This window comes from Salvelinus fontinalis, chromosome 17 (genome assembly GCF_029448725.1).
Source record: "Salvelinus fontinalis isolate EN_2023a chromosome 17, ASM2944872v1, whole genome shotgun sequence".
Classification (NCBI taxonomy): Eukaryota; Metazoa; Chordata; class Actinopteri; order Salmoniformes; family Salmonidae; genus Salvelinus; species Salvelinus fontinalis.
In genome coordinates, this window is record NC_074681.1 from 4,179,547 (window position 1) to 4,194,217 (window position 14,671).

General features: G+C 41.8%; 1 protein-coding gene across 1 annotated transcript in view; it reads left to right on the forward strand.

Annotated features, from left to right (window-relative positions):
• The window catches only part of LOC129813600 (uncharacterized), a 38,233-nt gene extending 23,571 nt beyond the window's left edge, over window positions 1–14,662 (forward strand). The window contains exons 4-6 of the mRNA XM_055865936.1: window positions 12,586–12,702; window positions 12,885–12,928; window positions 13,233–14,662. Coding sequence (XP_055721911.1) covers window positions 12,586–12,702; window positions 12,885–12,928; window positions 13,233–13,442 — 371 coding nt within the window. The 3' untranslated portion in view covers window positions 13,443–14,662. The remainder of the gene's footprint in view (window positions 1–12,585; window positions 12,703–12,884; window positions 12,929–13,232) is intronic.
• The last annotated feature ends 9 nt before the right edge of the window (window positions 14,663–14,671 follow it).

The window sequence follows — 14,671 nt, forward strand, 5'->3', positions numbered from 1 at the left end:
ATTTCCATCACACTTTCTCTAACCCACACAGGGTTTTTTGCTTTAAAGTCTTAACTAGTTCACACAGATCCTAGTTTCCAAAGCTTAATGAACCAATTCTTATTTACAATGACAGCCTGCCCCGGCCAAACCCGGACGACGCTGGGCCAATTGTGCGCCGCCCTATGGGATTCCTAAACCCAGTCGGATGTGATATAGCCTTGATTTTAACCAGGGACTGTAGTGACACCTCCTGCACTGAGATGCAGTGCCTTAGACCGCTGCACCACTTGGGAGCCAATTGATGAGCCGCATCAGGTGTTTCTCATGGGGCTCCATAACCTCTCTGGGATATGTGGGACGCTTGCGTCCCGCATGGCCAACATCCAGTGAAAATGCAGAGCGCCAAATTCAAATAAATTACTATAAAAATGTAGCTTTCATGAAATCACATATGCAATACACCAAATTCAAGCTACACTTTGTTGTGAATCCAGCCAATGTGTCCGATTTCAAAAAGGCTTTACGGTGAAAGCACACCAAATGATTATGTTAGGTCAGTACATAGCCACAGAAAAACACAGCCATTTTTCCAGCCAAAGAGAGGAGTCACAAAAAGCAGAAATAGAGATAAAATTAATCACTAACCTCTGATGATCTTCATCAGATGACACTCATAGGACTTCATGTTACACAATACATGTATGTTTTGTTCGATAAAGTTCATATTTATATCCAAAAATCTCAGTTTACATTGGCGCGTTAAGTTCATTAATGTTTTGCTTCCAAAACATCTGGTGATTTTGCAGAGAGCCACATCAATTTACAGAAATACTCATTATAAATGTTGATGAAAATACATGTGTTATGCATGGAACTTTAGATAAACTTCTCCTTAATGCAACCGCTGTGTCAGATTTCAAAAAAGCTTTACCGAAAAAGCACACCATGCAATAATCTGAGTACAATGCTCAGAGCCCAAACAAGCCAAAGAGATATCCGCCATATTGTGCAGTCAACGAAGTCAGAAATAGCATTATAAATATTCACTTACCTTTGATGATCTTCATCAGAATGCACTCCCAGGAATCTCAGTTCCACAATAAATGTTTGATTTGTTCGATAAAGTCCATCATTTATGTCCAAACACCTACTTTTGTTTGCGCGTGTAGTACACAATCCAAATTGATGACGCGCTGGCAGGGCCAGGCGAAAGTTCAGACGAAAAGTCATATTACAGTTCTTAGAAACATGTCAAACTAAGTATAGATTCAATCTTTAGGATGTTTTTATCATAAATCTTCAATAATGTTCCAAGCGGAGAATTCTTTTGTCTTCAGAAACGCGATGGAACGCAAGCTACCTCTCATGTGAATGCGCGTGACCAGGTCGTGGCACTCTGCCAGACCTCTGACTCAATCCCCTCTCATTCCCCCCTCCTTTATAGTAGAAGCATCAAACAAGGTTCTAAATACTGTTGACATCTAGTGGAAGCCTTAGGAAGTGCAATATGACCCCATTTCCACTGTATCTTGGATAGGCAAAGAGTTGAAACACTACAAACCTCAGATTTCCCACTTCCTGGTTGGATTTTTTCTCAGGTTCTTGCCTGCCATATGAGTTCTGTTATACTCACAGACATCATTCAAACAGTTTTAGAAACTTCAGAGTGTTTTCTATCCAAATCTACTAATTATGTGCATATTCTAGGTTTTAGGACAGAGTAGCAGGCAGTTTACTCTGGGCACCTTTTTATCCAAGCTACTCAATACTGTCCCCCTGTCCCAAAGAAGATAAACCTCATCAATTCTGATTTGTCAGCTCTTCTCACCCCTAGGACAAGCATTAAACAAGAAAGAATAGAATGAGAAACAGAAAGCACCAGGGCTGTTAGTCTGTGGGTAAAAAGACAGGTGACAGAGACATATCAAACTGGTGTTGTGTGTATCTGTATATGCCTCACTAGAGGTCTTCATTCAAACTCAGTGAGCCCTTGGTAGAATGGGGCAAGGTAGGGATTGAGAACAAACAGCTGGCTTCCTCTGGGAAAGGGGGATACCTAGTCAGTTGTACAACTGAATGCATTCAACTTAAATGTCTCTTCCGCATTTAACCCAACCCCTCTGAATCAGAGAGGTGCGGGGGGCTGCCTTAACTGACATCCATGTCTTCGGCGTCTGGGGAACAGTGAGTTAACTGCTCAGGAGCAGAACGACAGATTTTTACCTTGTCAGTTCAGGTATTCGATCCAGCAACCTTTCGGTTACTGGCCACCTTGTCATGCACTGTTACATCTTCAGGATTCATCATCCTGAGTTGATTCGAACCTACAGCAATACAGTTTATGAAATCAATTTAGGCATTGAACAAATGCAAATAAGTCAGCTAGATACACCTACTTTAAACCCTAGCTAACTAATACAACATTGATATAGCCTACACAATATCACTGATGATTTTATGAGACTCGCATCATTTTTCCTTTCTAGCTATGCCACCAAATGTTTGCATACTACTGGTAAAGTGAACAGGTTTAGCTAATACTGTAACATTATGGAACAATGTTTTTTTTTTATTAAACAAATGGGAGAGGCAATATGGACAATCCTGGCCAACAAAACAATGATTTATGTCGCGCAGATGAGAGCCAAGTGAATTGGATCACACAGGGCTGTGACAGCTAAGGAGGACACACTGTCCTGGTGTTTTTTACATTCATGCTCTCTCCATTGAGTAGAATATATCACAGTGACATCTAGATGTCTACAAATATTAGTTTTTTCTTGTTTAGGCTGCTCTCCTACTTGTAATACTGTATAATCCTGGGAGGGGAAAATGTGCCACTTTACTAGTTTCCACCGCCGACACTGTGTTAGGCTATAGCTGACCAGTGGCACTGCACCTTAGGTTGGCAGGCACTTCGATACAATATGGTGCACTGGTCATTCACATCAGCTTTAGCGGCTCACGAGTATGGCCCAAACCGCGGATTATGTGTAAAATGTGGCCCGTCAATCAAAAAAATATGGGTCATCTTTTGAACTGCTAGAAGCAAGCCATTTTATCTGGAGTAATAACTGTCACGAATCTGGGCTCAGTGTATTCTCTATGACACTCAGAGGCTGTGATACAGCCTATTGTCAGAATATTCTCCAGGTGATGTTTTTTTAGGTTGCACCGCTAGATATCTACGTGCAATTTAGAGCAGACCTAAATGGATTTAGTCAACTTGAGCTAGGTTAGCAAAAGATGTAGTAATTCAATGCTGGCTAGCAACACATATGCTTATAAACAAGGTAAGGTACCTACCCTGCAGCTGCTGAAACTATATTCTTCCACTTCACAGCCGCTTCAAGAAGATATTTACTAAAATAGTCTGAGCTTCATGTGTCTCACCCGAAAGCATGAGGTAAATGCCTGAAAGGGATCATTTGAATCTACAGTAGGCATAAGCTATTACTGTAAAGAAATACATTATGCTAGAGTAATTATGACAGGAGGCTTCTGAATTACAGTTAATAACAATACTTTTCAGCATTTTACCCATAATGCAGTGCAATCTACAGCATGAATGCTGTAAAACACATTTATAGTATTATACTGTGCATCCTCCAGTGTTCTACTGTTGAAATTAAAGAAAAGTATTTCAGTGTACTTGTGTTTAAAAAAAAATATATATATTTCACCTTTATTTAACCCGGTAGGCCAGTTGAGAACAAGTTCTCATTTAAAACTGCGACCTGGCCAAGATAAAGCAAAGCAGTGCGACACAAACAACACAGAGTTAAACATGGGATAAACAAACGTACAGTCAATAACACAATAGAAAAATCTATATGCAGTGTGTGCAAATGTAGTAAGATTAGGGAGGTAAGGCAACAAATAGGCCATAGAGGCAAAATAATTACAAATGAGTAGTTAAACACTGGCGTGATAGATGTGCAGAAGATGAATGTGCAAGTAGAGATACTGGGGTGCAAAGAAGCAAAAAAATAAATAACAATATGGGGATGAGGTGGGCTATTTACAGATGGGCTGTGTACAGGTGCAATGATCGGTAAGCTGCCCTGACAGCTGATGCTTAAAGTTAGTGAGGGAGATATAAGACTCCAGCTTCAGTGATTTTTGCAATTCGTTCCAGTCATTGGCAGCAGAGAACTGGAAGGAAAGGCGGCCAAAAGAGGTGTTGACTTTGGGGATGACCAGTGAAATATACAGCTGAAGTTGGAAGTTTACATACACCTTAGCCAAATATATTTCAACTCAGTTTTTCACAATTCCTGACATTTAATCCTAGTAAAAATTCCCTATCTTAGGTAAGTTAGGATCACTACTTTATCTTAAGAATGTGAAATGTCAGAATAATAGTAGAGACAATTATTTATTTCAGCTTTTATTTCTTTCATCATATTCCCAGTGGGTCAGAAGATTACATACACTCAATTAGTATTTGGTAGCATTGCCTTTAAATTGTTTAACTTGGGTCAAACGTTTTGGGTAGCCTTCCACAAGCTTCCCACAATAAGTTGGGTGAATTTTGGCCCATTCCTCCTGACAGAGCTGGTGTAACTGGGTCATGTTTGTAGGCCTCCTTGCTCGCACATGCTTTTTCAGTTCTGCCCACAAATGTTCTATAGGATTGAGGTCAGGGCTTTGTGATGGCCACTCCAATACCTCGACTTTGTTGTCCTTAAGCCACTGTGCCACAACTTTGGAAGTATGCTTGGGGTCATTGTCCATTTGAAAGACCCATTTGCGACCAAGCTTCAACTTCCTGACTGATGTTGCTTCAATATATCCACATAGTTTTCCTACCTCATGATGCCATCTATTTTGTGAAGAGCACCAGTCCCTCCTGCAGAAAAGCACCCCCACAACATGATGCTGCCACCCCTGTGCTTCACGGTTGGGATGGTGTTCTTCTGCTCGCAAGCGTTCCCCTTTTCCCTCCAAACATGACGATGGTCATTATGGCCAAACAGTTCTATTTTTGTTTCATCATACCAGAGGACATTTCTCCAAAAAGTACAATCTTTGTCCCCATGTGCAGTTGCAAACCGTAGTCTGGCTTTTTTATGGCGGTTTTGGAGCAGTGGCTTTTTCCTTGCTGAGCGGCCTTTCAGGTTATGTCGATATAGGACTCGTTTTACTGTGGATATAAATACTTTTGTATCTGTTTCCTCCAGCATCTTCACAAGGTCCTTTGCTGTTCTGGTTTTGATTTTCACTTTTCGAACCGAAGTACATTCATCTCTAGGAGACAGAATGTGTCTCCTTTCTGAGTGGTATGACGCCTGCGTGGTCCCATGGTGTTTATACTTGCATACTATTGTTTGTACAGATGAACGTGGTACCTTCAGGCGTTTGGAAATTGCTCCCAAGGATGAACCAGACTTGTGGCGGTCTACACATTTTTTGGCTGATTTCTTTTGATATTCACATGATGTCAAGCAAAGAGGCACTGAGTTTGAAGGTAGGCCATGAAATACATCCACAGGTACACCTCCAATTGACTCATATGATGTCAATTAGCCTATCAGAAGCTTCTAAAGCCATGACATTTTCTGGAATTTTCCAAACTGTTTAAAGGCACAGTCAACTTAGTGTATGTAAACTTCTGACCCACTGGAATTGTGATACAGTGAATTATAAGTGAAATAATCTGTCTGTAAACAATTGTTGGAAAAATGACTTGTGTCATGCACAAAGTGGATGTCCTAACCGACTTGCCAAAACTATAGTTTGTTAACAAGATATTTGTGGAGTGGATGAAAAATGATTTTTAATGACTCCACCCTAAGTGTATGTAAACTTCCGACTTCAACTGTACTTAGCATTTCATCATCGAATCTTACTTCAATATGTAACTGTTTAATTTATTTTGCCATATCATTTATAAACAAAGCAAACAGAGTCGGTGACAAGGTGTCTCCTTGTTTTACGCCCGAGGGTGTGGGAAACCAATCTGTACTATGTTCATTATTAATGCGCACACAGGCAATTGGTGCTTTGTAGAGAGATTGGATTGGGTGATAACATCTCCCATCAACCCCTGTCTTTAACAAACTATAGGCTAAATTTTCCCAGCCAGAGCCCAGACTTGAACTCAATCGAACATCTCTGGAGAGACCTGAAAATAGGAGGATCTGCAGAATACAATGGGAGAAACTCCCCAAATACAGATGTGCCAAGGTTATTAAAAAAATAAATAATATTGAATCTTTATTTAACTAGGCAAGTCAGTCAGTAACAGATTCTCATTCACAATGACGGCCTACCCCAGCAAAATCCAGACAACGCTGCCGGTTGTGATACAGCCTGGATTTGAACCAGGGACTGTAGTGACCCCTCTTGCACTGAGATGCAATGCCTTAGACCGCTGCACCACTCAGGAGCCCTAGCTTCATACCCAAGATTCGATGCTGTAATCGCTGCCAAAGGTGCTTCAACAAAGTACTGAGTAAAGAGTCTGAATACTTATGTAAATGTGTTATTTAATGTTTTTTTTAAATATATAAATGAGAAAAAAAAATTAAAAATTTTTTTTTGCTTTGTCATTACGGGGTATTATGTGTAGACGAATGAGGGGGGAAAACTATTTAATCCAATCTAGAATACGGCTGTAACGTAACATAATGTGGACAAAGTCAAGGGGTCTGACTTTGGTATACTTGACTTAACAAATGACTATAGAAGGAGGATGTACCCCACGTGGACTGTTCAGGTGGCAAATACCCTGATGAAGACAGCTTGTCTGTCAAAACGTTGGGTTATTCAATTATTGCACTTGAGCTCCTAGAGTTCAAGGCTCTCCTTTTCTTTTTCAAGTGTTCTGTTCTGCTAGTCAGCACCTTGCCTAATCAGGTGTGCGTTTCTTTTGCCTCCAGATTGATAAATCTGGAGGCAAACAAAACAATAATCTGACTCCTATGTTCAAAATGCAAACCAATAATTCCTTCGATCAGACTTTAGACATATCGCCACTCCCCTAGATCCCCTGGGGGCTTTCACATGAATATTTCTGTTGTCAATACAATACATACCCTTCAATGTCAACAGTTTAATTTATTGAGATAATGTCTTAAGGATTGTAGTTCTTAATTTATTGTTCAAGGTAGTCCCGTTAACATTCCAATGCGCTATTGAAATTGAATCCCCTAGGGCAGGGGTACTCAACTCTTACCCTATGAGGTCCGGAGCCTGCTGGTTTTCTGTTCTACTTGATAATTATTTGCACCCATCTGGTGTCCCAGGTCTAAATCAGTCCCTGACCAGAGGGTAACAATAAAAAAATGCAGTGGAACTGGCTTCGAGGTCCAGAGTTGAGTTGAGGGCCGTATGGGATGGGAAGCCCCTCAGTACGTAATAGGTCTGTCCACGCTATGTCCTTGTCCGTGCTGTCCCTCTGGTTGTTCTCGTTTCATGACCCTACTGCTTCTCGTGACAAAATAGTCCTCCTGGCATGTCCCTCAGCAGCATCTTGAAGTTCAATTCTATAAGGCAATCAGTAGGGATGCAATCTGGTGAGGGCCCAAAAAGGTGACACATTATCTTGCACTGAAACACGCAAAGAAATCCCTGCTAGGATCATTTTTTATTTGCTTCTGTCTTTAAGTTTGGTGTTGAATTTTCTTTTGTTTGCCTCTTCTTGGGCAAACTTAGTGGGCACTCATGGTGGGTGTCTCTTAGGTTCCAGTTGTTTTTGCTAGTCAACTTTCTGTGGACACCCCCATGAGTGTCTTTCAGAACCCCTGGTTGTTGTAAGGTGACACTTTGTTGGTTGCCCCTTCTGTTTGAGTGACATTATTTGTTTTTTTACATAACATAACAGAATGTACACTATATGGCCAAAAGTATGTGGACACATGCTTGTCGGACATTTCATTCCAAAATCATGGGCATTCCACTCTTCAAAACAAAGTTTATTTGTCACGTGCGCCGAATACAAAAGGTGTAGTGTAGACCTTACAGTGAATGCTTACTTACAGGCTCTAACCAATAGTGCAAAAAAGGTATTAGGTGAACAATAGGTAGGTAAAGAAATAAAAACAACAGTAAAAAGACAGGCTTTAAAAGTAGCGAGGCTACATACAGACACCGGTTAGTCAGGCTGATGGAGGTAGTAAGTACATGTAGATATGGTTAAAGTGACTATGCATATATGATGAACAGAGAGTAGCAGTAGCGTAAAAGAGGGGTTGGCGGGTGGTAGGTGGTGGGTGGCGGGACACAATGCAGATAGCCCGGTTAGCCAATGTGCGGGGGCACTGGTTGGTCGGGCCAATTGAGGTAGTATGTACATGAATGTATAGTTAAAGTGACTATGCATATATGATAACCAGAGAGTAGCATCAGCGTAAAAAAGGGGCAAATCGTCCGGGCAGCCATTTGATTACTTGTTCAGGAGTCTTATGGCTTGGGGGTAAAAACTGTTGAGAAGCCTTTTTGTCCTAGACTTGGCACTCCGGTACCGCTTGCCATGCGGTAGTAGAGAGAGCAGTCTATGACTGGGGTGACTGGGGTCTTTGACAATGTTTAGGGCCTTCCTATGACACCGCCTGGTGAAGAGGTCCTGGATGGCAGGCAGCTTAGCCCCAGTGATGTACTGGGCCGTACGCACTACCCTATGTATTGCCTTGCGGTCGGAGGCCGAGCAATTGCCGTGCCAGGCACTGATGCAACCAGTCAGGATGCTCTCGATGTTGCAGCTGTAGATCCTTTGGAGGACCCATGCCAAATATTTTTCATTTCCTGAGGGGGAATAGGCTTTGTCGTGCCCTCTTCACGACTGTCTTGGTGTGTTTGGACCATTGTAGTTTGTTGGTGATGTGGACACCAAGGAACTTGAAGCTCTCAACCTGTTCCACTACAGCCCCGTCGATGAGAGTGGGAGCGTGCTCGGTCCTCCTTTTCCTGTAGTTCACAATCATCTCCTTAGTCTTGGTTACGTTGAGGGACAGGTTGTTATTCTGGCACCACCCGGCCAGGTCTCTGACCTTCTCCCTATAGGCTGTGTCGTCGTTGTCGGTGATCAGGCCTACCACTGCTGTGTCGTCTGCAAACTTAATGATGGTGTTGGAGTCGTGCCTGGCCATGCGGTCGTGGGTGAACAGGGAGTACAGGAGGGGACTGAGCACGCACCCCTGGGGGCTTCAGTGTTGAGGATCAGCGTGGCAGATGTGTTGCTACCTACCCTCACCACCTGGTGGTGGCCCGTGATCCGTCTGGCCCCGCAGTCATGTGAATGTTGACCTGTTTAAAGGTCATACTCACGTCAGCTACGGAGAGCGTGATCACACAGTCGTCCGGAACAGCTGATGCTCTCATGCATGCCTCAGTGTTGCTTGCCTCGAAGCGAGCATAGAAGTGATTTAGCTCGCCTGGTAGGCTCGTGTCACTGGGCAGCTCGCGGCTGTGCTTCCCTTTGTAGTCTGTAATAGTTTGCAAGCCCTGCTACATAAGTCGAGCGTTTCGGAGCCGGTGTAGTACGATTCAATCTTAGCCCTGTATTGACGCTTTGCCTGTTTGATGGTTCGTCGCACGGCATAGCAGGATTTCTTATAAGCTTCCGGGTTAGAGTCCCGTACCTTGAAAGCGGCGTCTCTACCCTTTAGCTCAGTGCGAATGTTGCCTGTAATCCATGGCTTCTGGTTGGGGTATGTACGTACAGTCACTGTGGGGACGACATCCTCAATGCACTTATTGATAAAGCCAGTGACTGATGTGGTGAACTTCTCAATGCCATCGGAAGAATCCCGGAACATGTTCTAGTCTGTGATAGCAAAACAGTCCTGTAGTTTAGCATCTGCTTCATCTGACCATTTTTTATAGACCGTGCTTATAGTGCTTCCTGCTTTGATTTTTGCTTGTAAGCAGGAATCAGGAGGCTAGAGTTGTGGTTACATTTTTCCAAATGGAGGGCAAGGGAGACCTTTGTACGCGTCTCTGTGTGTGGAGTACAGGTGATCTAGAATTTTTTCCCCTCTGGTTGCATATTTAACATGTTGATGGAAATTAGGTAGAGCTGGGAATTCTTTCCACTAGATATTGGGGCATTGCTGCAGGGACTTGCTTCCATTCAGCCATTAGAGCATTAGTGAGGTCGGGCACTGATGTTGGGAGATTAAACCTGGCACGCAGTCGGCGTTCCAATTCATCCCAAAGGTGTTGGATGGGGTTGAGGTCAGGGCTCTGTCCAGGCCAGTTCATTTCTTCCACATCGATCTTCGACAAACCATTTCTGTACGGACCTAGTTTTGTGCACGGGGGGCATTGTCATGCTACAACAGGAAAGGGCCTTCCCCAAACTGTTGCCACAAAGTTGTAAACATAGAATCGTCTAGAACAGTGGTTCTCAACTGGTTTCGCCCAGGAACCCAAATTGAACCAGATTGTCTGTTGCGACCCAACATATGCAACGCGAAAAATAATTGCCAATTTAAAATCAGGAAAACTTAGTAATGCTATATTGAAAGTACATGTTTTTTTGACAAGGGAACAACATTCCCACTAGAGGTCTTCACGGCTCAAAAAATTTGGACCCCATTCCGAAATGGACCTTGAGCTTTCCCACCAGGACCCGAATATGCATACTTAATTTTTTATATTTAGAGAAATATAATGGACCCGAGGACAACTAGACCGTTCCGTATAGACCAGCTCGTTCCGTATAGACCAGATTCGAGTGAAGGATACAGCAGAAAAGTCATTTTTAAGCTCCTTTATTAACCGGCAGCTGATACGAGAGAGAGGTGTCACTCTAGCAGAGGGGCCGTGCTGTGAGCGAGTGACACAGCGAGCAGGGAGGGAGAGATGAGAGACAAACCAACCAAGCCGACTCACGCTATAGTAGACTAATAGCTTCCATAGCTAGGTTATTTATCATCCAGTATGATTACATAGTACCGGTCTTGACTGCATCAAACCAGGAGAAGCTAGTTAAGCTAGCTAACGTTAGCTAGCTAGACTAATTGAGGCTGCAGTGCATGAGTTTTCACAGCCTACAGTTACCAATAACAACAACTCTATATTATATTAAGTATTTGTATGTATTATGGATCCCCCATTAGCTGCTGCCAAGGCAGCAAAAAATGAAGGCAGTTTATACCATTTTAAAAACATTACAATACATTCACAGATTTCACAACAAACTATGTGCCCTCAGGCCCTTACTCCACCACTACCACATATCTACAGTACTAAATCAATGTGTATATGTGTGTATGTTATTGTGTGTGTGTGTGTCTGTGCCTATGTCTGTGTTGCTTCACAGTCCCCGCTGTTCCATAAGGTGTTTTTTAAATAAAATCTTACTGCTTGCATCAGTTACTTTATGTGGCATAGAGTTCCATGTAGTCATGGCTCTATGTAGTACTGTGCGCCTCCCATGGGCTGTTCTGGACTTGGGGACTGTGAAGAGACCTCTTGCGGCATGTCTTGTGGGGTATGCATGGGTGTCCGAGCTGTGTGCCAGTAGTTTAGACAGACAGCTTGGTGCATTCAACATGTCAATACCTCTCATAAATACAAGTAGTGATGAAGTCAATCTCTCCTCCACTTCGAGCCAGGAGAGATTGACATGCATATTATTAATATTATCTCTCTGTGTACATCCAAGGGCCAGCCATGCTGCCCTGTTTTGAACCAATTGCAATTTTCTTAAGTTCTTTTTTGTGGCACCTGACTGAACAGTAGTCAAGGTGGGACAAAACTAGGGCATGATGGACCTGCCTTGTTGATTATGTTGTTAAGAAAGTAGAGCATTGTTTTAAGTAGCAGCCTACCTGTTGGTCGTTGTAGCCCATCCTTCTTTAACTTTTAATTCCGTCATTTTAATTCCATCCTCCATTGATTAGATATCTCTTAACTTTTGCCCCACACAGAGACTCTATGACTGTAGACTATTGCCGCTTTGATGACAAGCTACACTCTTGTGAAAAGCAAGAGCAACATCATAAATTATACAATTTTTCTCCCTCTACTGCAGGCAGCAGTCGCGTTCGGATTTGTACGGGTCCTTCGGACAAGTCAGTTGAGATTACACATACCCGAGACCCATGACAATCCTATCAGATACGACCCAGACCCAAGACATTTAAAATTCTGGAATCGGACCTGCTCGGGTCTTGGGTATTTAGGTACAGGTGGATACATGAAGACCTCTAATTCACACCTCTTTCATTGTCAATAACACAATTTGCCAATATTCTTGATGAAGAATATTAATAAACTCACGTCATTACTAGCTCCACTAACTTGAGACCACAAAATCAACCAAAACAGTGCTACTAATAACTCTTTTATTGAAAATACTGTGATTGAAGAAAAAATTGTTCAGAGAAAAAATAATTGTATCATTTTTACACTCTACCTGCTGTAAATTGTTTAAGTTCAGACTGGAGTATTTTTTTAAATGTAAAAAACGTTCATTTTAATTATTTTTTTATTCAGACACCCGCAACCCATTCAGAACCTGGCTGTGTGCTCAATTTTATACACCTGTCAGCGACAGCTGTGGCTGAAATAGCCAAATCCACTAATTTGAAGGGGTGTCCACATACTTTGAGATATTTGAGTGTAGTGATTTTAATGTTGCTATATTTCCAGATCAAGACGGGAAGCTGGCGGTCCACTACAACACTCTCACAGTCATCATCATCATCGTCGTCGTCTTAGTCATCATTGCCTTGATTTGTATTGGTCTTCGGGGAAAGCTAAATAAAGGTCAATTTGCTGATCCTGATAAAGGATCACTTTTATTTTTAACTTCATTAGTTCAACTATTGTGAAAATCATTGATATATCAGTCAGGATGTGATGATTTTACATTATTTATATATAATCAGAACAACTCTGAAGATCTTACTTTTAAATAGTTGTTTGATTTTAATGTGATTGAATTATAGGTGACAAAGAGGACGTCATAAACACAGATTATGCTACAGTTGGGGTAAGATATTTAACATCACTGATAATGTTGTTAGTGGAAAACATGTCAATTCCAAATGAACAATAAACTCATCTTACAAGTAAGGTAAGATACCTCAGATATTTAACATCACTGATACTGTTGATGACATTTTTAGAAAATTCCAAATTAACGATAAACTCATCTTAATTTCATGTGTATATATAGAGCACTGAACAGCCACTGAGAGATATTTCATTCATTGATTTGAGGTCATTAAAAAGCTTGTGTTATACCTGGGTCACCATTAATAAATGAATAGTGAAGTTCATGTTTTATTCTACAGAATCCAGGTAACAGTCAAGCAGGTGGTGAAGAGCAGGCGTCTCCAGGTCCAGAATCACCCTCCATCTACAGTATGGTGGGACATCCCCACAACCAGCCTGTGAACCAGCCCACCATGGTGGGAGACCAGCCTCAGCTTGTAGACATCTCCATGACCTCCATGCCTGAGAGTTTATATGCTGTGGTGGGGGAAAAGACTTGCAGAAAATAATCTGGAATTTTATCATCATCTTAGTCTGGGATTCAACCCGTTTGCTCTTTGTTGTCTAGTCACCTTTTAAAGGAAATGTTCACACGTTCGGTGAGACAGCATTCATGATGCTGCATAAATGCTGCATATCTCGGCTCAATCTGAAATTATATTTAAATGGTGCGGACGACAAAGCGTGATTGGATTGAATTCTGGCCTAAGGCCTAGATTCAATCAGGAAGTGGAAGTTCCACAATATAGCTCAATTGAAATTGAAAGGCAATGTTCCCACGTTCACAGAGACTGCGATCATGGTAAACGTTGCATATGTCGACTCAAACAGAAATGACCGCTATAACGCAGATCTTCCGAGGTCCGGCCAAATTCAATCCAATCACGCTATGGCTGTGTTTAGACAGGCAGCCAAATTCTGATATTTTTGGTCTTTTGACCAATCACATCAGATGTGATTGGTCAAAAGACCAATTAGTGAAAAAAAATCTCAATATTGGGCTACCTTTCTAAACGCAGCTTTTGTTTTCTAGCATTTACTCTCTTTAGGCACTTTGCTCTAAATAGCCCTGTTTATACCTGGTTCTAACATTCGTTCTTTGTCCTGATCTTGTCCACTTTCTGATTGTGCACACAATTTGACAGGTGTAGACAATCAAAAGACACATTGGCTGTGTTTACACAGGCAGCCCAATTCAGATGTTTTTTTACACTAATTGTTCTTTTGACCAATCACATCAGATCTTTTTCAGAACTGATCTGATTAGTCGGTAGTGATTGTGATCAGATCTTCCTCCCCACCTCCGGAGGTAGTTAAGCACGCATTGTGTCTGGATATCGTACAAGTGTAGACAGATTTGGACAGTGAAACCATTTTTATTGTCATTATCCCGCCCTCTAAATAATTTAGGTGGCACAATTTACTTATGGCATCAATATGTGATTAAAAATAAATATCAACATTATTTTGAAAGAATATCAGTCAAATGTTTTGCATACAAGGAGGGACCAGGAAATCGGACACCGCAAACTGATAAGAGACACATTTTAATACCAAGTGTAGACGGATGATACCAAGTGTAGACGGACAATCTGAATGGACAAGATCAGGACACATGCCTATTAGCACTAGGAATAAATGTGTATTTTAGGTGGTCTTCCAGTCAATGACCAACTAAGCACAGCTGTCTTTGAAAATGTTAAATAAATGCTTTATTACTTGTAATTTACTCAACATT